General features: G+C 37.5%; 1 protein-coding gene across 3 annotated transcripts in view; it reads left to right on the top strand.

The window, feature by feature from the left end:
- The window catches only part of PDSS2 (decaprenyl diphosphate synthase subunit 2), a 253400-nt gene that overhangs the window by 161225 nt on the left and 68971 nt on the right, over positions 1-23204 (top strand). For all 3 annotated transcript variants that reach the window (XM_081526868.1, XM_081526870.1, XM_081526869.1), the window contains one exon: positions 13609-13683. In XM_081526868.1, the coding sequence (XP_081382994.1) occupies positions 13609-13683 (75 nt within the window). The remainder of the gene's footprint in view (positions 1-13608; positions 13684-23204) is intronic.

Genomic DNA, 23204 nt, shown 5'->3' on the forward strand with positions numbered 1-23204 from the left:
AAATATACTGATTATGGCAATCTTATTGTACACTTCAGCAATATCAATTTTTGTAATTCCTTTTACCCACTTTCTAGAAGTAATATTAATTAAATCTACTTTTTCCCTACCAATTTCACTGGCATAAGTTGCTATTTCTCCAAAGTCAGAGAGAGGAAAGAAAAGTATTTTCCGGCTTGAACTATTCAGTATTCCAATTTGGCCTTTCTATTGATTTTACTCAAGGGACTTCCTGAGTTCAGAGTTTACAAAGTACTGGGCAGATAAACAGCTGATTCCTTCCTCTTCATCCTCAGCCATGTGACCCTGGTCTCTTCTCCACCCATCCTTTCTTCACCCAGTGGACTTGTACACAGTGCCCCTTTCTTTGTCTCTTACTATTCATTACTCAGTTCATTTCACCTTAGGCAATCTCCAGAATGTATACACATCCTTTTTAATTGTTTTCCTTCAGTTTTTCATTCTCCTTTTACCTGTTATTTCAGAAAAATTGTCATCCACCTTTTTGCCTTCTCTTTACTTTTTTCAAGAGGAAAAATAAACCAACAAAGTTTACTTGGAGTTGAAGAACTAAAACTTGGTATATAAAGGGAGAATTATAATAGAAATGAAAGAGGCATAGGAAAGAACCAATGTATCTATCCTCATTCTCTTATTGAACCAAATTTCCCTGTAACTGTCAGCATTTAAAGATCATTTTTAAATATTTCCTATTTAGTTTTGTTTTTCTATTTGTTTAGTTGCAGGTATTGTAAGATTGTGGTTTTCTATCCAATTTTTTGATTACAAGTATAAGGTATTTCTAATATTATGGACTAAATAAGCGTTTGTGGGTTGCCCTGGAAACCGAGCCATCATTTATACCCTTATATTTTGGGAAAATGTAGTATGAGCTCCAAAAAATTTACTTATAGATAAAAATTTTAAATGTATTACAGTTGTAATCTGGTGTCTGCTGTATTAAATTAATACTGAATTTGGATACCATAAGCAAAAGAAAATTTAAGAGCATCCAAAAGGATCCATGTGACTACTTTTTATTAATTATAGTGGTATAATTTCGGTTTTAGCATTTCCATCATTTTCTTCTGAGTTGTAAATACTCAACGAAAAAATGCACTCTAAGCCCAAGTTGGCTTACAGGGCCTTAACCCAGAAGCAAATTTTATTTATTTAGCAACAGTGATTGGGAAGAGCCCTTTTTTGGCAGCTAATGACCTGCTAGAGGACTTGTGTGCCCAAGGCAAAGCTGAAGGCCATTAGCCCAACAGGTCATTAACTGACAAATGCCTGACCCTGAGGTCATTTCTGATATTGTAAATTGTGAAAACATTAAAGTGGGTTGTTGGAAAGTATGGTTGTGCCAAGGAACCTTCTTTTTAAGAATTTTGGAAAATACATTGAGTTGTTTGTTGTTATTCATGTGGCTTAATTGTCTTTGTTCTTTGTTCAAGTCAGATATCAGTAAACACTAAAACTATACTGTGTGTGTCTGTCTGATCTTTAGTTTTTGAAGGACAGTTTTCCTATTTAGAATATTACATTAACTACTTTATTGCTAAGCAGCTACACTCTTGTGGATTACTTATGTTTTCATAATGTGTTAAGCTTTATAGCATTTATCTATTTTATATTCCTTAGTGATGTCATATAAAGCTACAAAGAGACATGGAAATAGCCCTGATGTTGAAGTGTGTAGACCTAGTTCCTATCTCTACCTTTTTTAAAAAAAATTAGTCATTTAACATTGAACAACTCATTTTATCTCTCAGAATTCCAGGTGAGACCTTTTTCTCCAGATTTTTTATCTAATGTCTTAATACACCATTTTGGAAATGAAATTAGAAACTTCATAATGTAGAATATATAATAGTTATTAAAATTACCACCAGACATTAAAAAAATAGCAGCTTATAGTTTTGAGTATTTACTATGTAGTAGACACTGTTGTGATTTTTGTATATTAACCTATATAACCTCTCCCGAGACAAAAGAAAGAGCTAATTTCTTTGCGATAACAGTGCTAATAAATGGTAGGGCCGCTGTCTAAATCCAGGCAATCCAGCTTTGAAATCCTCATGCTTAACTGAGGAAGAAAACAAACAAAGAACCACGATAGCTTTTTTGCCAGAAATTTTGCAGTTAGAGTATTGGAATTTATAATATCTTAAACAATTAGTGGTTTTTAAATAAACATTTCAATAGAAACATCAATAAGGCTTTGTAAAACATTTTAGAGAAATAACTACTAAGCAACGGCAACTTGTTTTCTTAGTTTCCTCATCTATAAAATAAAAGCAGCATTATTTCCATCCCCTGCCTCCTTGCCAGTTCCAATATTCTGCAATTCTGAGTGTTGTGGGAAAAAGTCAAAAGCTATGACATAAAACCAGATTCTGAAAAAGACATTCAATATAAAGAAAAGCAATCAAGAAAAAATTTTAATAAAATCAGAGGTGTGATAGAGAAATCAGAATGTTTTGTAACTATCAGAGATCTTGAGATTGGACATGCATATTTCAGCAATCTAAAGTAATACCCCAAATTTTTTGAACTCATCTTTATGGCCGATTTGTGATGAGAAACTTATATTTTGTGATGAGAAGCTTCATTTTTTCAAGTAGTTTAAGCCATAAGGTGGTATACAAATGAAAACAGCAATTGAACAGAGTGGTAATTGTGCAAATTTATTTTGAAATAGTTAAGATTTATACAGTGAATTCACATATTAGAACAGTATTGATAATACAAAAATTTTTATGTTCATGTGCTAAGCATTATCGATAGAGATATCAGTTTAAAAATCAATTGTGTATCTTTATAAATTAGAGAATTTCTTACCCAAGGGTATTCATTATTTGCTTCAAGGAAACAATACAGCTAGTCTCAATTCTCTACTACCTAATTTTTTTTAAAGGAGGTAAAAATGGATTGTCTAATTTTCTAGAATGCAGTATTAGTAGGGCCCATTATTTTTAGAATTTCATTGAATCACAGATTTTGAAGAACTGTGAAGGTATTTGGAAGAAATACAATTACAGTTTTAGACAAGATGCATGGATTTTTAACACATATGAGCCATGCTTTTGTTTCTGTGACTGCCTTTGAAATGCAGACCTTGGGATGTCTCTAAATTATAAACATCTGCCTTCCTGTATGGCCCAATTTGAACAGGAACTGATTGTGCTGAAGGGTGAACTATGTTACCCAATAGGACATGGTATCCCTGGAATTTGTAAGATGTATATGTGAATCCCAGAAAAATGCTGAAGTTTTTAACTTTTTGGCCAAATGTGGTCTAAGCCAATTTGTTTTCATGAATTGAATACAATGAAAGCTAATAGTCAACATCAGTAATATAAACCAACAAGATTGTTATGTACCCTAACAGAATATACCCTATAGTACTCAAGAATGATTCTGTTTTACCCTGCCTCTGTTTACACTCAGTTGATTTACTTGTTTTTGGTATAAAGTGATAAAGAAATTAGTTAGTTAGTTCAGTCACTCAGTCATGTCCAACTCTTTGCGACCCCATGAATTGCAGCACGCCAGGCCTCCCTGTCCATCGCCAACACCCGGAGTTTACGCAAACTCATGTCCATAGAGTCAGTGATGCCATCCAACCATCTCATCCTCTGTCGTCCCCTTCTCCTCTTGCCCCCAATCCTTCCCAGCATTAGGGTCTTTTCCAGTGAGTCAACTCTTCGCATGAGGTGGCCATAGTATTGGAGTTTCAGCTTCAACATCAGTCCTTCCAGTGAACACCCAGGACTGATCTCCTTTAGGATGGACTGGTTGGATCTCCTTACAGTCCAAGGGACTCTCAAGAGTCTTCTCCAACACCACAGTTCAAAAGCATCAATTCTTCGGTGCTCAGCTTTCTTCACCATCTAACTGTCACATCCATACATGACCACTGGAAAAACCATAGCCTTGACTAGACGGGCCTTTGTGGCAAAGTAATGCCTCTGCTTTTAAATATGCTATCTAGGTTGGTCATAACCTTCCTTCCAAGGAGTAAGCGTCTTTTAATTTCATGGCTGCAATCACCATCAGCAGTGATTTTGGAGCCCCAAAAAATAAAGTCTGACATTGTTTCCACTGTTTCCCCATCTATTTCCCATGAAGTGATGGGACCAGATGCCATGATCTTAGTTTTCTGAACGTTGAGCTTTAAGCCAACTTTTTCACTCTCCTCTTTCACTTTCATGAAGAGGCTCTTTAGTTCTTCTTCACTTTCTGCCATAAGGGTGGTATCATCTGCATATCTGAGGTTATTGATATTTCTCCCGGCAATCTTGATTCCAGCTTGTGTTTCTTCCAGCCCAGCGTTTCTCATGATGTACTCTGCATATAAGTTAAAGAAGCAGGGTGGCAATATACAGCCGTGATGTACTCCTTTTCCTATTTGGAACCAGTCTGTTGTTCCATGTCCAGTTCTAACTGTTGCTTCCTGACCTGCATACAGGTTTCTCAAGAGACAGGTCAGATACACCTTTACAAATATATTTCAGAATAACAGTGTTTAAACTGCATATCAAAAATTTGGAGATTTTGCAATTAACATGGCTAACCAAGGGGTTTCCCTGGTGGCTCAGTGGTAAAGAATCTTCCTGCCAATGCAGGAGACATGGGTTCAATCCCTGATCTGGGAAGATCCCATATGCTGCAGAGCAACTAAGCCTGTCTGTGTGCCACAACTGTTGAGCCTGTGCTGTAGTGCCCCAGAACCGCAACTACTGAAGCCTGTGCACCCTAGAGCCCATGCTCCACAACAAGAAAAGCCACTGCAATGAGAAATCTGTGCACCACAATGAAGAGTAGCCCCCGCTCACTGCAACTAGAGAAAAGCCCATGCAGCAAAGAAAACCCAGTACAGCCAAAAATAATTAATTAATTAATAATAAGTTAAAAAAATTTCAGAAGATGGCTAAGGTATGAGCTATACATGACATTATCAGCATGATATAATGGTTCAAGCCACATATCAAAGTATGAGTCATATATGACAAAGCTATGAGATATGGATGACATACCAGCATGATGTGAGATAATGGTTCAAACCACAGATCACATCCTGTTTATTGGTGGGTGGTGAAATCGATTTAGTAAGTCACTATTAACACCTTTTTTCATGAAATACAAAAGAAAACAGAAATAATGAAACCTTTGTTTTATAAAGCTTTTCATTCATTTTTATGCATATGCATGTATGCACATACTGTGTCATGATGTAAAATAAAATACAGTTCTTACTCTGGGTTACCATTTAAAAATTTTGAAACCCAGTACTACCGGGCAGTGTCCTAGCCAGCAACATCCTTTCAGTTGCATGAAATACTCTACTGTGATTCTGGTGTTCTGAAGATTCCCACTGTGAACTTCTCAAAAGTGGAATTAACTTTTCAATAAAATCATACTTGGAAAACATCACTTAACATCACTGAGGGGGCCCTCAAATGAAGAAGCAGTGAAAGCAAAATGTAAGTTATTGGCCACATGGGGAAAAGTGTGCAGATCACTGAATGGCAGACATTATTTTCCTCAGAGAAAGTCCAGTCATAACAAGGTATGTTGTTGTTAGTCGCTCAGTCATGTCTGACTTTTTGCGACCACATGGGCTGCAGCGCACCAGGCTTCCCTGTCCTCACTGTCTCCCAGAGTTTGGTCAAACTCCTGTCCATTGAGTCGATGATGCTATCCAACCATCTCATCCTCTATCATCCCCTTCTCTTCCTGCCCTCAGTCTTTCCTGGCATCAGAGTCTTTTCTAATGAATCGACTCTTCGCAATAGGTGGACAATGTATTGGAGCTTCAGCTTCAGCATCAGTCCTTCCAATGAGTATTCAAAAGCATCTCCTTTTTCTTTATTTCTTCTGAAAAGTTTGATCTTGATGTCAGCATTTTAAATTACCTGCCACTTTTTCAGGAACCTAATTATTGTTTAAATAAATGATATTTGTCACTGCTCAGTGACAAACACAGCCAATCATTCACCCTCATGCAAAAAGTCACCAACTTTTGGATTACTTTTGTATTGCTAATAAAAGAAATCCACATTTTTGGCTAATTGGCTATAACTTGCAACTGCACGGGCCTCCCTGGTGGCTCAGACAGTAAAGAAACCGCCTGCAATGTAGGAGCTGCTGCTGCTGCTGCTGCTGCTGCTGTTAAGTCGCTTCAGTCGTATCCGACTCTGTGCAACCCCGTAGACGGCAGCCCACCAGGCTCCCCTATCCCTGGGATTCTCTGGGTAAGAACACTGGAGTGGGTTGCCATTTCCTTCTCTAATGCATGAAAGTGAAAAGTGAAAGTGAAGACGCTCACTCGTGTCCAACTCTTAGTGACCCCATGGACTGCAGCCTACCCGGCTCCTCCATCCATGGGATTTTCCAGGCAAGAGTACTGGAGTGGGGTGCCATTGCCTTCTCCACAATGCAGGAGAGCTGGGTTCAATCCCTGGGTCAGGAAGATCCCCTGGAGAAGGGAATGGCAACCCACTCCAGTATTCTTGCCTAGAAAATCCCATGGACAGAGGAGCCTAGTGAGCTACAGTCCATGGGGTCACAAAGAGTCGGACACAACTGAGTGACTAACACACATACAATTGCACATTGTAATTGACATTCCTTACAAATGTGCACAGTGTAGGTGCACATTTAGGTATTTCTGATCTTGGGGCTTACTTTTGATACAGTTACCTCTTACCTAGATAAGCAAACTGAGCCCCTAAGAAGTGATACGCTGGCCCAAGGTCATGCAGCTCATCTGTCTATTATCCTTCTAGGTGATCAAAGACAAATAAATGGCCTTTATCTCTGTATGGCCATCACTTCTCTCATTAATACAGTGCCAGGTACATAGTAGGCTATCAACAAATGTTTTTGAAATGAGTGCACTAGCCAATGTAATATTAAATTTCAAACTTTATATGCAAGCCATTTCCCTGAACTTGTGGACTATTTGTTTTATCAGCTGTGATTTTATACTTTTCGGTAGTTCACTGAATTTTCATGAACTCTTTTGACAAATGTTACCAGTAGTTAGAGTTTATAAACCAATGTATCAGCTGTTCTAAATTAAAAATTAAGATTATCAATTTGCTTAGTTTTTGCTGCACCTGTCCTACTGGTAGTGCCATTTCTCTCTCTGCTCTTCCTCCTTAGCCAGAAAGAACTTCCAGCTCACTCGAACAGATTGCCATCCCTCCCACAAATAAGCACGGCCTTACACATTTGGCAGCATTGAAAAGACTCCCTTCAAAAAGCGGAGTTAGAAGCTTCTTCCAGAACTCCTGTGAGTTAGTGGTGTGTTTGCTGCAACAGACTTTTGATCATTGTCTTCATTAAACCTGGTCCTTGTCTGGTAGGAAGGAGTGGAGAGAACCATTCTTTCATAGACTTCATCAATGGCTTATTAAAGCCACTCATTTATACTAATCAGCATACAGATTAGGGCTCATCTGGGTTGTTTGTGCCCAGGTGGTGAGTGAGCAGATTCACCCTTTATTTGGCCACTGCTGCTGCTCCCCATGTTCTTCAGAGATTGCTTTCTCCACTGAGGCTGCCAGCCTGGAAGCTCTGGCCGGGTACTGAGGACTGAATCCACCTGGAACCAAATAGTTTGCTTACACCCAGTTTGTAAATGATGAAGTGCTTTACAAATGTTAGATATTACTGGCCTCTATGGGAGAGCGCTCATCCTGTACCAGTCCTCCTGTACCTTACCTTGGTGATAAAAGTAAATCTTTCCATCTTTAAAAGCATCTCTCAAATACTTTGTGCTCCATTTGAATGAAGAGGAATGGAAGTATGAAGCTAATGGCTCTGATTACTGTTAGCAGGCTATTTGGCATCCTTTACTTATAAAAGTATTTTTCTGTAAAATGTTTTCACTGACAATATAATTTCTGTGGCTTAAAAAAAAATTCTTGACAATTTCCCTTCAAATGCCAAAGCTCTTTGAAAAGGACTTATTTACACCAAGTCCATCTTTTGTTCCTCCCAAGATGTATATGAGAATTAATTCTCCCTCAAGGGTGTTTTACCTTTGCTACCGCTTCATGCTTTGCTATTTGTTCCTGGAGGCTAGGGGAGGAGTGCAATAAATTTGTGCATAATTAATGCCATGAGGACGGCAGATGCATGCACACACATGACTGTTTCCTTTGCTAGCAGCTGTTAAGTGTACTAAAAGCCGAGGGGCTGTGTGTTCATTTGCTTCCCAGATAGCGTGATGGATCATACATTGTCCTGTCATTCCACACTGTAGCAAAAAAAAAAAAAAAAATCATTAAAATAACCTTCCCAGTGCAAGTTTTTGAAAGATTATAAAATCTTTATAAATTATAAAGATTATAAATAAGATTATATATAAGACTATTATAGTCTCCACAGTTTTAGTATACCAAGCAGATTAAGTACATAGCGGCCTTTTTAAAGTGAATTAAAATACAATTACACCACCTTCTTACATCAACTCAGATAGCTTATGATGGCTTAACTTTCAGTTGAGCCACATCACTTTATAATTAACATTTTTCTAAAGATTTGGTTGCATTTTACTTTAAAGTTAGGATAGGTGCTCCTTTGCTCAAACCAAAGTGGTCTGGTTTACTAGTGAAACATCTACAACTCTGTTGAGTCTGTTCCATCTGTCAAATGCTAACTGACAGTACTCCTGAATCACATTTATTGAGAAGGCACAAGTTGTCTTCACAGAATGCTTATCACCAGTTACTGATCTTATTTTTGCTAATCCAGCGACTTTCAATCGCTATATTCCATAAATCAATTTGTGGACACAGCTTAGCTTGAAGCCTTTCTGAGGCTAAAACAGGGTGTGCTTCCTCCTGTCCCTCTACCTTAGAAGTAGGTTTTCTGTTGTATCTGATTATAAAAGCAAGATATGTAAAGGTGGGAGAACATGTAATATATTATATAGTAAGTGATTATAAATTTAAGCAAATTGGAAATTTGAAAAAATTTTAATTAAAAACATCTAGAATCTTACCACTTACAGATTATATTATTATTAATATTTTGTTGTATCAGACTTTTCTCAGCATACATACATTGATTGAGCTGATTTTTTAAAAAGAATACCTGTCATGTTATTCTGTTTTGTAACCAGCTTTTCTTTTTCTTTTCCTTAAGAATATGTTACAGACATCTTTGTATAGCAGTGAGTGAGGATGTTTTTTGGTCATTACCACCTCCTACTTCTCTCAATTTCTAATTTTTAAGATGACAATTTTATTATAGCTCAGGGCATAATAATCACAACACTTTAGTTTTTCAGTTGAAAAAATTGTTGAATTGTGGTTACCTTTGCCAAAAGATAAAGAATGAAGCAATTACATATTCCCCTGCAAGTGGTAAAATTTGTCCTATGAATTAACCATTAAACAAAGCCATTCCAAAGATCAATTGTGTCGGATCTGTAATTGTGCTAAGGTTCAGCTGCATCTAAAAAATACCTAATCTTTAATCTTCGATTAGAGAATAGTGATTAAAATGGGAAAAGATCAACGTTTTGCTTGAGAACAGCAATTTGATGTCCACTTCATTTCCTATTCAGCCTTCTCCCTGGTAGCCAAAAACAAGGTGGCAGGAGAAACCAGCTCATAACACTGACATTGTGAATGGTTACGACTTCTGGCTCACTGAAAATCTAAGGTGTTACTTAGAAGATTGGGAGATAGTGTATGATACTGCTGTAGAGTCAGACTTAAACACATGACACAAATCATTTTTGTGCAAGAAGCATTTTTGCATCTGCCTGTACAGGTAAGCTATTCTGCTATTCTCACAACCTCTAGAAATGTAGAAATGAAGAAACATGTTTCCTATTTGATTGCTCTGTAGGCAGTAATAAACTCTCTAAAGTTTATTATAAACTTTATAATATTGATAATGGCAGTCATATAATCTGAAATAATGATTCAAAAAACTGTAAGTCAGTGTTACAGAGACCTCTGATTGGTTAAAATAGCCTTTTCATGTGTTCAGTTGTTGAATTAAAACCCACTTTCTTCCCAAATATCTGGACACACTAATCTTGGTTCCCATGCTGTGCCTTTCATCTGTTTAAGACTTAATATTGTACAGTCCCTGAGACTATGTTCCAGATTCTCTTCTAAGTGCTCTACATGCTTACTCATTAGAGAGGGAAGGAAGCAATATGGTCAATTATGCCATTATTGTTTGTTGCAACTTTGTAGTTAAACCTATTATTCTGAATTCAATATATATGAATTATTTCCAACTATTAGAGCTCTTCAAGACCCAGAATTTAGCAATGTGACCTTTAATTGACCCAACTAGGACTTCTTTGCCAGTTGGTGGAATGGGCTGCCAGTCATTATAGTTGAAAAAGTGGAAATGACTTAAAGTGGTTTAAAAAATAGAAATAGTTTCATTATAATTTCAGATATTAGAACCAAGAGGGATTGGGTACAAAAAGTTTCACAAAGAAAGTGATCATTAAAGTTTAGTTGGAGGGAAAGGTCCATGTGAAGAGAACAGATTAAAAAATAATATCATGAGCAAAGATGTCTCATCAGTTTACAAAAAAGCAGTTTTCAAATTAATTTCTTCATTATAAATACTAAGATTTGCATTTCTAGACTCACAATTTTAGAACTGGAAGAAACTTCAAGGAATTATGTTTTGCAACTCCCCCCCTCATTTAATAGTTGAGGAAAACCAAGATTAGAGAAAATAATTAATTTGCCCCAAATCTCACAATTAAATTGGTAGTTAACACCTTGCAGTAAAATTTAGATCTTCTCCCTTGTAGTGTTTTGCTTTATTTCATTACAGCTCTCTAATCTGTTGGGCTTCTGAGGGTGGCTAACTTCGGGGCTCTTTTTAGCCTATCTTTTTCTAATAGAAAGTATTTGCTTGCGTCCCCATCCCCCCCTGCCCCAGGGCTTGGAACAGTAGTCCTTGAATCCTTCTCAGGGTCGCTTATATCTAAAGCACCAAAGTGTGGCAGTTAGGCTTTAGGTTCTTCTCTGGCTATCATTATCCTCGCTCCTGTAAATTTTAGATAGGTTGCCTAAATAAATCATTCCTCAAGAATCTGAGGCAGGAGTTGGGGGTGGGAGGGAGAGCTCATTAAGCAAGTGCCTTTTAAAAAAATTACTTACTTACGGCTGTGCTGTGTCTTTCCTGCTACATAGTCAGTGGCTTCTCTTATTGCAGAGCATGGGCTCAGTAGTTGCAGCTCCTGGGTTAGAGCACAGGCTCAATAGTTGTGGCACATGGGCTTAGTTGCTGCATGACATTTGGGATCTTCCCAGATCAGGGATTGAACCCATGTCTCCTGTATTGGCAGGTGGATTCTTTACCACTGAGCCACAAGAGAAGCCCAGAAGGTGCCTTCTTATATTTAAGTGCAGTAAATATCTAAACAGGTGAATGTCTATAGTAATAAGCCATGTAATAAACAAAAAAGATCGGATCATTAAATGTTCTTATTGACATATATACGGGCTGATAGCCCTATCATCTTCCTAGAAATATTTGTGATTCTAAAGGAGAATGGTATACATCTTTTTTGGGTATAATTTTAAAAGTAGACATTTCAAGCAGTGGAAAGATATTTAAGTGTGTGCTGGATAAGTCACTTTTGTCTGGGACACAAGCAGCTCCCTTAAGCTTCCTGCTTTTTATACTCGCTTACTTTCCTGGATTTGTTAACCCAAGCAAGTCCAAAGTTTTTTCTTTGATGGCTGTTGTTGGCAATGGAGGTATTATATTCTGCTTAAGCAAGGATGGTCATTTGAAAGTACAGGTCACTTATAAATTTGTAAATACAAGTATATTTGCTAATTGCATTAACAGAAAAAGAATCAGAAAATAAAATGTTTTTGTTGTTTCTTCCTGGTCTGGAATTTCAGAAAGTAAGGGAACACAACTCTGGTTATCCAAAACCAGGTCCGCTGTTAAAATTAGTGTCAGAGTTTCTTTTTGTAAATCCCTCTTCACTTTACCAGTGCTGATCTCAGACCTCAAACTATTTCAAAACCATAACATTTCTTAGTGACTGATTGATCTGTATTATGTGTCCAGCCATCAGAGGGACCTTGGGATGTTGCTTGTGTAAACTGTAATCCAATCTGATGCTGTGCATTTAGTTACAGTCTTTCATAGACCTATTGGCGATACTCTATCCTCCTGGATTTGAGAGCAGAGCTTATCTGATACCTTCAGGGGAAAAAAATCCATTCATTTTTCTCTTTTTCCCACTTAAATAACTCAACACATCTGGTAACACTGTAGGATCATTGTCCTTGTAGTTCCTCTGCAGCTTATATTGCTACAATATTTCTTAAGTATTTGGTTACCTAAAGGGCAATGCGATTAAAAAAAAAAGACTTTGTATAGGTCTTACAAATTAACCCATCTGCAGAGCTAGAAAAAAATATCCCTTTAATCAGCAAAATTTCCGTATCAGCAGCCTCCTGTGTGTTATGCAGGATGAATGTAAATATAAATTTGGAGATAAATGCTTATGTGTTAAAATTTTAAAGCATACTTTTTTACAAATTAATGTCATTTACCTCTAAGAAAATGTTTATTAAATCCAAGGTACCTGAGGTTGAAGTATCTTGTTGTTTAAGTCTGTATCCTTTGGCTTAATAATGTCTTCAATTACAAGAATGATAAAAGCTGAAACAAAATCCTTTAATTCAATCAGAACTGAGCTAAATTTTAGGAAGCCGAGAGTGGGAATCTGATATAAGACTGCATAACAGAGAGAGCTAAATATACAAGATAATAAGACTTGGTAAGAAACAGATAGGGTTGCCTTGAGAATTGTTGTTTGAAATGGCTGCATTGAACATTATAATAAATACCACTATTTTGTCCTCTTGAATTATGATGGTTTATGCAAAAAAAACTCTAAATTGTACAGTAGTTCCAAGGAGACCATTTACTGTTTTCTGCTTGTTTTATATTCTGGAACAAGTTCAAAGCTTTTGATTTTGTTTGATTTTTTAATAGTCTAAGCCTTGAAAATAATACAGGTTTGATGAATACAATTTTACTATTACAGTTCTATTAAAATTTTCAGTGTTGTAGTACATTTGACCCAGGGGCCCTATACCAAATATATCCACAGCGCATTTTTAGTGCAACAGAATGAACACATTAGAAAGGTTAACTGTTCTTTTGCTTTTGCTTTTCATTCTGTGTTAAGTATGAAAATTGGCATTGTGATGGCTCCCAGAATGGAGATATTGAAAAAGTATCCACCTGACAGAAACAAACATTCAGAAAATAAACTGGGTTAAGATTTTATTCATTATCTGAAATTTAAACTTATGTTCAATATGGCTATTACTGGATTTTCACATATATTCATTAAATGCTATGCTTGTAAGATTTTTTTTGTTTGAATTATGACTGGAAAAATTGGATCACAGCTCTAATATCCAGGTGGACAATGCCATTTGCCAGGATTTTTGTGCATAACCTCCCCCCCTTTTTTTTCTATCAAACACAATACTCCCTTGCAACTGAGCCTCCTAAGGCAGTCTGAGGTAAAAATGGGGATACATTTTTAAAATTCTTTCTTTTTTTCTTGTTTTTTAGGTTGTGGAACTTTTAGCAAGTGCTCTTATGGATTTGGTACAAGGAGTATACTATGAAAATTCTGCTTTAGCAAAGGTAAGGATTTGGTACTCATTATAAAATGTTAGATTAAAAACCCTCATGGCAGAACTAGAATTGAGCGAAAATGTCATTCTTGTCTTGTGTTTAGATTAGTGTTTTGGCTACAAATTCGTGGCCATACGCTTAGAACATAGCAGATTTAGCCAATTAAAACAACCTCTTATCCTCTGGCTGGATTCACAGTCAGCTCCGTCTGCAGCAGCCCAGTAGACACCAGCATGCTTCTGGCTGGCAGGTAGCACTGTCAATAAGGCAGACAGGCTGGAGAAGCAGCATGGTGAGGTGGCTGGACCCAGCCTTTCCTCAGAAAAAGGGGCTTTCCGTGTCCCAAAAGTGTGGATGTGATCCCAAGAAGGTGACTGTTGGGGGCATAAGGGAGGAATGTCTTTTATATCCAAGATCTAGAATTTACTGTGCTATTAGATACTCTATGATAAGATGTAGAGTGATTGCACAGTTGGATTATTTTGATTAATTTTATAGATCTAGAATTAAGGTTTTTTGACTCATTTAACAGGACATCTCAAAAAGGGTTATGTTTTATTTCCTTAAAATGCAGTTATTTCATTTCAGCAGGATATTGAATGTGAAGCAGTTGCTTCATTGACCACCACCATCATTTAGCATGTTATATACTATTATAAGGGACTCCTTTATTAGTGTTTCATTATTCTAACTTCTTTAGCTTTCTGCATTAGCAAGATTCCACTCACTGCAAATTAGAAAAAATATGCATGTATGCACATCTTAAGCTTTTTGACATTTCCATTTGAGAAAAAGAAAGATAAATTTTACTGGAATTGAAACATAGGGCATGAGCAACCTGAATATGAAATTTTAAATTTAAAAGTATAACCCAGGGATTCTGGATGGCTCAGAGAGTGGTTAGTGAAATATGAAGAATTGTACCTTGAACATCTGCTAACATTTGGTTCAGGGAACACAGTTCCTGGCAGGCATATCTTAACTTCACCTAAGTAGCATAGTGCTGTGTGGGAACTGGCAGGATATATGACCACAGTAGACCCCATTTGCTGTGTTTTTCGAAAACATGCCATTGTTCTCCGCCACGGCTGAGGGTAAATAGCAGTTTGTAAAATGGAGGACCTGGTCTAGTTCCACTCATAGAAAGACACCTCTTATAAAGTATGATGAAGATGATGGTAGGTAAGCACATAATGAGCATCCCTGGTGGCTCAGTGGTAAAGAATCTACCTGCCAATGCAGGAGACCTGGGTTTGAGCCCTGGGTTGGGAAGATCCCCTGGAGAAGGAAATAGCAACCCACTCTAGCAATCTTGCTTGGGAAATCCCATGGACAGAGGACCCTGGCAGAGGCTTCAGTCCACTGGGTCGAACAGTGTCTGACACAACTTAGCGACTAAATAACAACAAGCACATAACACTATGGTAAGTAATTCATGAGTGTCTTCCTTGAAGTCTTCGCAGTAGTCCTGCTAGCAGAGACTACCGCTCTGCCCATTTTACATCTGTGAAAACTGAGGCTTAGAAAAGATTAAGTAATGTGCCCATAGTCATACAACTTGCTAGTTGCGATTTGAACTTAAGAGCTCAGCTCTTAACCTCTCATCCTGTACCTTAATGAAACCTCATCTGCAAGCATGCCTCTGCCATACCTGAGATCCCACCATATATGATTGCAGTGACCTCTTCTAGCAGTTTTGGAGAAGGAAATGGCAACCTACTCCAGTATTCTTGCCTGGAAAATTCCATAGACAGAGGAGCCTGGCGGGCTGCAGTCCATGGGGTCACAAAGAGTCAGACGTGACTGAGTGCGCATGCATGCTTCTGGCAGTTGAAGCATTGTTTTCCCCCTGGGATATTTCTAAGGTGTTTATTAGGTTGTTGCAAAACTAATTGTGGTTTTTGCATTGTCGAAATTTGCTGTTTGTTATTGAATACGTTCTTAAATAAATGTGATTATGTTATATATCGGGCTTCCTTGGTGGCTCAGCTGGTAAAGAATCTGCCTGCAATGCCGGAGACCTGGGTTCGATTCCTGGGTTGGGAAAAACCCCTGGAGTGGGGAACGGCTACCCACTCCAGTATTCTGGCCTGGAGAATTCCATGAGCTGTATAGTCCATGGGGTCACAAAGAGTCAGACACGACTGAGCAACTTTCACTCACTCACTCATGTTATACATCATTTTAATGCGCATTTCTTGCTTTATATGTTTTTGCTAATGATTTATTACTTGCTACTTATTTTATATTTATTTTAGACTATGGAAATGATGTTAGACAAAAAGCAAATTCTAGCAATTTTCTTATTTGAATTCCAAATGGCTTGGTTGTAAAGCAGCAGAGATAATTTGCAGCATCAACAGTGCATTTGGTCCAGGAACTGCTAATGAACATACAGTACATTGGAGGTTCAAGAAGTTTTGCAAAGGAGACAAGAGCTTTGAAGATAGGGAGTGCAGTGGCCAGCCTTCGGAAGTTGACAACAACCAACTGAGAGCTGTCATCGAAGCTAATTCTCTTACAACTACACGAGTCGTTGCCAAAGAACTCTACGTGAGCCATTCTGTGGTCATTCGGCATTTGAAGCAAATCAGAAAGGTGAAAAAGCTCCATAAGTGGGTGGCTCATGCAAAATAAGAGACACAGATGCATAGAACAGTCTTACAGATTCTGAGGGAGAAGGTGAGGGTGGGACGTTCTGGGACAATAGCATTGAAACATGTATATTATCATATGTGAAACAGAACACTATTCTGTGTTCGATGCGTGAGACAAATGCTCAGGGCTGGGGCAATGGGATGACCCAGAGGGATGGGATGGGGAGGGAGGTGGGAGGGGGGTTCAGGATGGGGAACACATGTAAACCCATGGCTGATTCATGTCAATGGATGGCAAAAACTACTACAATATTGTAAAGTAATTAGCCCCCAACTAAAATAAATTTATTAAAAAAAAAAAAAAGTGGGTGGCTCATGAACTGACTACAAATCAAAAAAATTGTTCTTTTGAAGTGTCATCTTTTCTCATTTTACACAACAACAATGAACCATTTCTTGATCGGATTGTGACGTGCAAAGAAAAGTGGATTTTATATGACGACCAGCAACAACCAGCTCAGTGGTTGGAGTGAGAAGACTCTCCAAAGCACCTTCCAAAGCCAAACTTGCACCAAAAAAAGTTCATGGTCACTATTTGATATTCTGCTGCCTGTCTGATCCACTACAGCTTTCTGAATCTTGGAGATACCATTACGTCTGAGAAGTACGCTCAGCAAATCGATGAGATGCACGAAAAACTGCAACGCCTGAAACTGGCATTGGTCAACAGAACGGGCCCAGTGCTTCTCCACAACAGTGCCCGACCGCATATCACACATCCAAAACTTCAAAAGTTGAACAAGTTGGACCACAAAGTTTTGCCTCATCCGCCACATTCACTCGCCCTCTCGCCAACCAACTACCACTTCTTCGTGTATCTCGACAACTTTTTGCAGAGAAAACGCTTCCACAACCACAAAGCAGAAAATGCTTTCCAGGAGTTCATCGAATCCTGAAGCACAGATTTTTATACTATAGAAACAAACTTATTTCTTGTTGGCAAAATTGTGTTGATTGTAATGGTTCCTATTTTGATTAATAAAGATGTGTTTGAGCCTAGTTATAGTGACTCAAAGTTCACAGTCCGAAACTGCAATTACACTTGCACCAACCTAATAGTTCCATATAAGATATTAATGTTTTATAGTTAAATATCTGTTAAGTTTTAAGTGAAAATGTTATTGTTTATTTTAAGGTTCTTGACTTATTTACTCTTACCGTTTGTCCAATATAGTTGCTACAGTTTATTAATAACTTTGTGAACATTTGTTGAATACTTTCTATATTTCAGGCAGACCTACTAGCAACAACAATAATAAATGCTTAGCACTTTACAGTTTGCTTATACTTTCTTTCTACATAATCACCTATGAAAAGGGTATCATTTGTTGGTATACCCATTTTATGGAGGAAAAAGCCTGAAATTCAGAGATGACAAATGCCAGGAAAGCATAGTGTCTGGAAATGGTTAACGCATGTTTGACAGTGACATGATCCGAACCCAGGTTTTTTTGACTCCAGGTCCCGTATAATATCTTTCTTCCTGGGAAAGAGAAGAGAGGTAGCAACAAAGTCTTCAATGTTAGTACCTGTTAGTAGGCACCAGTTGCTGACTTTGATTATCTAGTAAATTTTACTCAGAAGACTCTAGCAGTGCTTTGTCATCTGCCCTCTTTCTCTGCTACCTTCCCAAACACTTCAGAATTTTTTTAAGCGGTTACATTTCTGAGTATAGCCAAACCGTTTAAAGAACTGTTCTTTTTTTATAACGGAAACAAAAATGCATAGTTGAACTGAAGCAGTAGAAGTGCTTCTTGATGCCTCCATTTGCTCTCTAGGACCAATTTAGGTTAACCACATTTCCCTTCCTAACCAGAAAAATTCTGGGTTTTTTACCCCCCTTCAGAGTGTGCTTTCCATTGCAGTGGCTCTTCAGAATTTGGTTTTTCTAACTTGGCCCAGGAATCACTTCAGAGGCAGAGAGAGTACTGCCCCACATGGAGTGCCTTCAAGGTTTTCTTGTTCTGACACGATTGGGAAGCAGCCACAAGTGGAGGTCCTGTGGAAAGTGAGTTGCACAACCTCCTCGCCTGGGGCCAATTCATACACAAAAGAATTGCTTTGTGATTTAAAATGAGCTGCAAACCATTTCATCTCTCCAGGGATAAGAGGATACAATAGTGGTCTGTTTTCTCCCTCCTTAGTGCTTCTTTCTTAGTGCAGTGATGAAGAAGCTGGGTAGTATAAAATAGCTTTCTGTGGAGTAGTATCTCTGTGACTAGAGTAGATGCATTAAAACAAATGGAGGGGAGTTGTAACTAAATATGTTAAAAATCACCTTCTCTGGAAGTTTGTAGAGTAATTACCTAATCCTCCTTAAAACTATGAAAATTTATGTGACTTATGTTAGTAATGCTTAACAGATTGTATGTAAATTGGGATTCAGTGTTATTTAGAAAATTCATCCTTGTTCTATCCTTTGCAAATAGCATTTTTATATTTGTATTTTTGCTAGTTTGTGAACCATTTCTTCCTTGCAATAAAAATTAGTCATTGTGCTTTTTTTAGTGTTTATATCTTCCTTCCCTTTACCTGTTTTTTCTTTTCTTGTTAACTAATTAAACAAAGAAGCACATCAGATTTAAAAATACACTTTAAATGGTCGTTTGCCATGCTAAACGTTCCCTAGTTAACATCCTATTCATATTATTCACTATGCATACTAAATATTTCATAGTTGAGCTAAAGTTGCTTTGAATCCATAGGTCATTATATCTAAAATCTTTTTAACACAATTACGTTATTATTATAACTTAGTTTCTAATTAGAAAAGTAAATACGTGTTCATTAACTAAAAATTGACAGCACAGAAAAAGGTTGAAGAAAATAAAAATTATTTTATATAAGCCATCCCCCAGAAATGAATCATGGTTACATTCTAGTGTATTTCCTTCTAGCTTTCATTCTGTATTTCTCCCATTTTTTTATTTCTCCCATTTTTGAGTTATTATTGTATATATAATTTTTTCATTCTGAAACTCTCCAGGGTAGTCATTTTTGTTACTAAAAGTCTTCAAAATATCTAATGGCTATTTAATATTTCTTCATTCTACTGTACTATAATTTACTGAACCATTCCACAGTTTTTGGACACTTACTTTGTTCCTTTCCATTTTTTTTTTTTTACTAATGTAAACGATATGATGAACATTTTAGTGTATGTAACTTTGCTCTATTTCATACTGTTTGCTAAAAAAGTTCTGAAAGTGACATTCTTGAATTAAAAAGTAAGAATATTTTTAATATAGGCCTATGCAGAAAAGGACTACTGTCCTTAAAAAAAAAAAACCTGCTTGTAAGGTTAGCCCTTGGCTAGCATCTGGAAACTTGGATTTTAGAAATGTCTCCCCCATTCTCTAACTGATAAGGGCAGTTCACTGTACCTAAACAGTCTCTCCAAACAATAGGGTTTATATTGATTACCTACTTTCCTTCTGGGAGTCTAGAATTTTGGTACATGCTAGGCAGAGGATACCTACATTGCCAGTTCCAACCAAAACCCTGAGGACTGAGTCACCAGTGAATATAGCTGCTAGACAGCATTTCACGTGTGTTTTCATATGTGTTAATTCTTGGAGTAATTAATCACATCTTTTGTGACTCCACCGGAAGAGGAAGGATTCTTAACACCTTACACCTGGTTTCCTGCAGTCTTCATCTCATGCACCTTTTTCCTTTACTGGTTTTACTTTGTATCCTTTTGGAGTAATAAACCATACCTGTGAGTTCAACTATATGCTGAGTCCTGTGTATCTTCCTAACAAATCATCAAACCTGGGAGTGATCTTAGGAACCCCGACACTGTCTTTTTCTGATTTTTTATTATTTCCCATCCTCTCCCGCTCCCTCCTTAGGAATGTAATCAAGGTCCTCTGCAAGGCGTGTGTCTTCAATTTCTATTGCTGTTGAAATGGGGAACAGCAGACTTCTTACCTATTTTCAGAAGTTCTGCTCATGTTAGCTTGATCGCAGTCTCAGGAGTTTGTTGTTTGTTTAGTCACTAAATCATGTCCAACTCTTTTGGGACCCCATGGACTGTAGCTTGCCAGGCTCTTCTGTCCATGGGATTTCCCAGGCAAGAATACTGGAGTGGGTCGCCAGTTCCTTCTCCAGGGGATCTTCCCAACCCAGGAATCAAACTCTCTCATCTCCTGAGTTGCAGGCGGATTCTTTACCACTGAGCCACTAGGGAAGCCAAGAGAGGGTTTTAAAGAGAATCAAGTTCTCAACTGATTTTAACACTATTGCTGAAATAGTAAAGATCCATTCTGGTTTTTTTCTCTAAACACATTGTATTTTCAGTAGATTCTTGTATGAGGAATACCATGGTTTTGTGGGGCAAGATAACTTCTATCCACTTACTTATTTTATCTTTATCTTTTTTTGACTCTTGTGCAACTTTCAAGTAAAACATGGAAATAAGATATTTCAGTCCACTAGGAAGTTGTACATTATCTCTTATTTGCAAAAGCCTTATACCACCATCTAATATATAATAAAGAGATAAACAAGCTAAGTTTTCCCCATTGAAAACCATAACAGGAGGAAAATGTGAACAAAAATTATATCTGTTTGGGAAAATCAGAAAAAATATTAAGAAGATCATGATACTATAGACAAGCATTTAATTTTATATTTACCCACATAGTTAATATCTACAATGCATTTCATTTCTTTATGTTGATCCCAATTTCCATGTAGTATTTTTTTTCTTCCTAAAAGATGTATTTTAACACTACTTATAGTGCAGGCCTGCTGGTGATTAATTCTTTCTTTTGTGTGTCTGAAAAAGTCTATTTCAACACTGCTTTTGAAAGATATGTTCACTGGATATAGAATTCAAGATTGATAATTTTTTTCTTTCAGTGTTTTAAAGATATTGCTTCATTATCTTTTCACTTACATTGTTTCCAAAGCTGCTGTTATCTTTGTTCTTCTGTACATAACGCATGTAAATTTCTCTGGCTGTTTTTCTGATTTTCTTTTTACCACTGATTTTGAGCAATTGGATTATGATGCCTTGTGTCATTTTTCTTTTTATTTTCATGTTTCTTGTGTCTGTGATCTTTTGAGCTTCTTGGTTCTGGTGACTTTATTTTTTTAATCAAATTTTGAAAATTTTTGGTTATTTTATCTTGGACTCCAGCTACATGAGTAATCGACTGCTTGAAGTTATCACAGAGTCCACTATGCTGTATTCTTTTTGTTGTTGTTGTTAACCCCTGTAATTTTCTTTTTGTGTTTCATTTTAGATAATTTCTGTTGGTATGCATTCAAGTTCACCAGTTTATATCTTCCATGCTTCTGCTTAACATACTCAGTATTTGTTGTAGCTCCCAGACCATATGGAAAACATTTTACTATCCCTATCTACTAATTCTATCGTCTGGGTCATTTTAAGTTGATTTCAATTGACTTATTTTATTCCTCATTATGTGTTGCTATTTTCCTGCCCATTTGTTTTTTCTTGCATGCTTGGTTATTTTTGATTGGCTGTCAGACACTGAATTTTACTGTGTTTGATGCTAGACATTTTTGTGTCTCTATGAATATTCCTGAACTTTCTTCTGGAATGCAGTTAAGTTACTAGAAACCGGTTGATACTTTCAGGTCCTACCTTTAAGCTTTTAGAGGATCAGAGTAACATTTAGTCTAACATTTTTCCCACTGCTAAGGTAAACCCTTCAGAGTACCCTACTGATACCCTGTGAATTGTTTTCCTACTCCAGCTGATGAGAGCAGGAGCTATTCCCAGCCCTGTAAATTGTTCACCACGTACCTTCTGAATGATTTTTTTCCCCACACTTGGTAATTTCTTTGCACCCATTGGCAGTACTTGGCTTGTTATTCAGTTGCTCAGTCGTGTCCAACTCTTTGTGACCACATGGACTGCAGCACGCCAGGCTTCCCTGTCCTTCACCATCTCCTGGAACTTGCTCAAACTCATGTCCATGGAGTCAGTGATGTGATCCAACCATCTCATCCATTGTCATCCCCTTTTCCTCCTGCCTTCAGTCTTTCCCAGCATCAGGGTCTTTTCCATTGAGTCGGCTCTTCCTGTCAGGTGGCCAAAGTATTGGAGTTTCAGCTTCAGCATCAGTCCTTCCAATGAATATTCAGGACTGCTTTCCTTAATGATGGACTGGTTGGATCTCCTTGTAGTCCAAAGGACTCTCAAGAGTCTTCTCCAACACCACAGTTTGAAAGCATCAATTCTTTGGTGGTCAGCCATCTTTATGATCCAGCTCTCACATCCATACATGACTATTGGAAAAACCATAGTTTTGACTATACAAACCTTTGCTGGCAAAGAAATGTCTCTGCTTTTTAATATGTTGTCTAGTTTGATCATAGCTTTTCTTCCAAGGAGCAAGCATCTTTTAATTTAATGGCTGCAGTCACCATCTACAGTGATCTTGGAGCCCAAGAAAATAAAATCTGTCACTGTTTCCACTGTTACCCCATCTGTTTGCCATGAAGTGATGGGACTGGATGCCATGATCTTAGTTTTTGAATGTTGAGTTCTAAGCCAGCTTTTTCACTCTCCTCTTCCACCTTCATCAAGAGGATCTTTAGTTCTCTTTGCTTTCTGCCATAAGGGTGATATCATCTGCATATCTGAGGTTATCGATATTTCTCTCAGAAATCTTGATTCTAGCTTGTGCTTCATCCAGCCCAGCATCTCCCATGATGTACTCTGCATAGAAGTTAAATAAACAGTATACAGCCTTAACATGCTCCTTTCCCAATTTGGAACCACTCTGATGTTCTGTCCCCAGTTGTATGTTGCTTCTTGACCTGCATAAAGGTTTCTAAGGAGGCAGGTAAGATGGTCTGGTATTCCCATCTCTTGAAGAATTTTTCCACAGTTTG

Source organism: Giraffa tippelskirchi, chromosome 9, assembly GCF_054371585.1.
Source record: "Giraffa tippelskirchi isolate mGirTip1 chromosome 9, T2T-mGirTip1v1.2.pri, whole genome shotgun sequence".
In the NCBI taxonomy this organism is placed as follows: Eukaryota; Metazoa; Chordata; class Mammalia; order Artiodactyla; family Giraffidae; genus Giraffa; species Giraffa tippelskirchi.